Here is a 2,546-nt window from a genome sequence, read left to right as displayed (position 1 = left end):
CCGCCGCCGCCTCCGGCTCCAGGGCTGGGGGCAGCCGGTGGCCTTTCAGCTGGGGAGATGCTGCCCGGCGACGGAGAGGTGGCGCTGGGCGGCGGCGGCGGCGGCGGCTGAGGGCGCTGGAGGTCCGTCATGTAGCCGTTGGGCAGGTTGGCCATGAAGTTGCTGTCAGAGAGTCGCCTGCGGAGGTAATTCATCTCGACGAGGGGTTTGAAGTCTCGAGGGTTACACGGGCGTCCCGCAGATGGGGGTCGCTATATTGGGGTGTCTCTGGGGGGGGAAAGATGGGGGGCTCTTCCTCGGGATGATCCCTGGAGGGGATTCCACCAGAAGCCCTCTTCGAGAAGGGGCTTGCCCAGGTGCCCTAGAGAGGGGAACCGCCGAAAAGGCGACCCAGTCAGCCAGCCTCGGGAAAGAGGGTCTTTCGGGGGTGGGAGGCTTCGATCGCCGGGTGAAGTTTCTCCGACTGATTTCCCGGGAGCAAAGCAGCTTGCCGTGGGGACAGAAAGGAGAGCGCTCGCCTACCAGGGATCTGTTTCGAAGGAGAAGGAGGACATCCGCTCTTGAAGGAGATGGAATTTCGCAGAAGAGAATCCTTCCAACTAGCTTCCTTTAAGAGCGCTGTTTTTCTCGCCTTCTGCTTGTCTCCTGCGGGGAGGATCTATGGGGGGGGGAAAGGGATTCCTTCTGCCCCTGCGCTTCGGAGAGAAGGAGTGGGGGGTATTTATAGGAGGGGGGGAAACAGCCTGATATGGCTCCTCGCAAGTCCTGGAGCCTTCTGCAATCTTCAGCAACCAGCTCTATCTAGTTCATTGGGTCCGCCTCTGGACCCTCTTGGCAGCAATGGGAGCAACCTCTCTTCTGCAAAGCTAATGTAGGGATGCACCATCAACCAGTAAGATCGGGGGAAAACTCAACATTTATCTTCCCTCCTCCCCCCCCCTCCCCAGCAGGTGAGAATGGTATAGCCTGGTACCCGACAGCACAGATGCAGAATACAGGGAGAGAAGGTGATGCTTATGATGCTATGTTCCCCTCTGGAGACGATGCTTGTTGCGCCAATACCCATCATGCTGATGCTGTCGTCGTGATTGCCAATGTCCAGGGTATCGTGAGACAAATTGGAAATCTTAGTTCCAATGCTGCTTTGCATTTCGTAGGACAGGAGATGTGTTGCAAATCTCAAAATCAGGTGCAAGTCTGCCTCAGAGAGGAAGCATCTTCAGGAAAATCAACTTTTGAGTTCATCCTCCCACTTTCAGAGGCTCAAGGAACAGACTCCCCAAACACCAAGATCCTAAAAAATGAAGTCTGGTTACAATACTTTCACCCAGAAACTGAAAAAGAAGATAATAAATATCAGTAGTAAATAAAAAAAATATTGTGTTCCATGTCCATCATTTATGCATTCGTATATAGCATATGAAGCATACAAGAAGATGCTTTGCAAAGTAACATGAGCAAAAAAAAAAAAAGGAAGAGTTTCTTCTCTTGATCTTTCAAGTTTCAAAATGGTGCAGATCTATACATTAGGCAGCTGCAGTAGCCAGTAGTTTTCCAGAATGGACCCAAGCAGAAAAGATGGACAAAGTAGGAATAAGGATTCATCATTACACTATAGACCAAGAGAAAGTATGAGAGCTGGGCTATATACAGGCCAACTATATACAGTAAGAAGACAAAAGACAGAAATTAAAACATATGTCTTAGTTTCCTTTTTTTGTCCTGTTGTTGCTTACTGTTTTTCTTTTTACATAAAAAGATTTAAATTACATAGGTGGCAGCAACAGAAGGTAATTCACTACTGCTGCCAAAATTGTTATTATGCTTTAAAGGATAGGCAGAAGAAAAATCTTTGACTGATTTGCAGCGGGTCAGAAAGTGTAATTCTGTTTGTTTGGCTATGTAACACTTTAAAATTTAATTTAAATGTAAGACAAATCTGACTGATGAAATTAAGATAACCTGAGAGAAAAGTTGGATGTAACTGTTTTTTTGAAGAGATAGAACTCACTTTTGGGGTTGGAAACAAATCATTGGGCTAAATGTCATATTCTTTATTCAGTCTGCTGCTAAATCACTTGGCTCTAGTTATTAAATCTTCATATATCAATTTTAAAAAACCCAGATCCCTGAAGCCTGATGTCTGTCCATTGCAAATATTTTAAAATATTAAAAAGCTTTTTAAAGCTGGTTTCTTATTACAAATGTATTTTATATTGGGACAATAAAAGAGTTGCACAGCAAAGCTATATTACAATAATATAGCATAAACTGATTTAAAACTGGCCATGGATGTTAATATGTTAATATTAATGTTAATAATGTTAATATTTTAATATGTTAATAACACAATACATAACCATAATTCAGTCTGGGCATAATATTTATACTTTGCTAAAGCATATCTAATTCTACAGTAATTTACTTGCATGCTTTAATATTTGCAAAACAAAATTTAGCTGTGTCATATGTGATGTTAGGCTTATTGTTTCGGTAATTTCATATCTTCCAAAATATTGGGCATTTTATTATCCTTACTTTTCCTA

At 43.8% G+C, this 2,546-nt stretch overlaps 1 protein-coding gene across 1 annotated transcript in view; it reads right to left on the bottom strand.

Moving 5' to 3' along the window:
- The window catches only part of SYN1 (synapsin I), an 88,323-nt gene extending 88,129 nt beyond the window's left edge, over positions 1-194 (bottom strand). The window contains exon 1 of the mRNA XM_029286349.1: positions 43-194. Within this exon, the coding sequence (XP_029142182.1) occupies positions 43-194 (152 nt within the window). The remainder of the gene's footprint in view (positions 1-42) is intronic.
- Positions 195-2,546: the final 2,352 nt, after the last annotated feature.

Source organism: Protobothrops mucrosquamatus, unplaced genomic scaffold (genome assembly GCF_001527695.2).
Source record: "Protobothrops mucrosquamatus isolate PMUCROS unplaced genomic scaffold, P.Mucros_1.0 scaffold_13, whole genome shotgun sequence".
In the NCBI taxonomy this organism is placed as follows: Eukaryota; Metazoa; Chordata; class Lepidosauria; order Squamata; family Viperidae; genus Protobothrops; species Protobothrops mucrosquamatus.
Note: the sequence above shows the minus strand (reverse complement) of the source record. Positions and strands in the feature narration are given on the sequence as shown.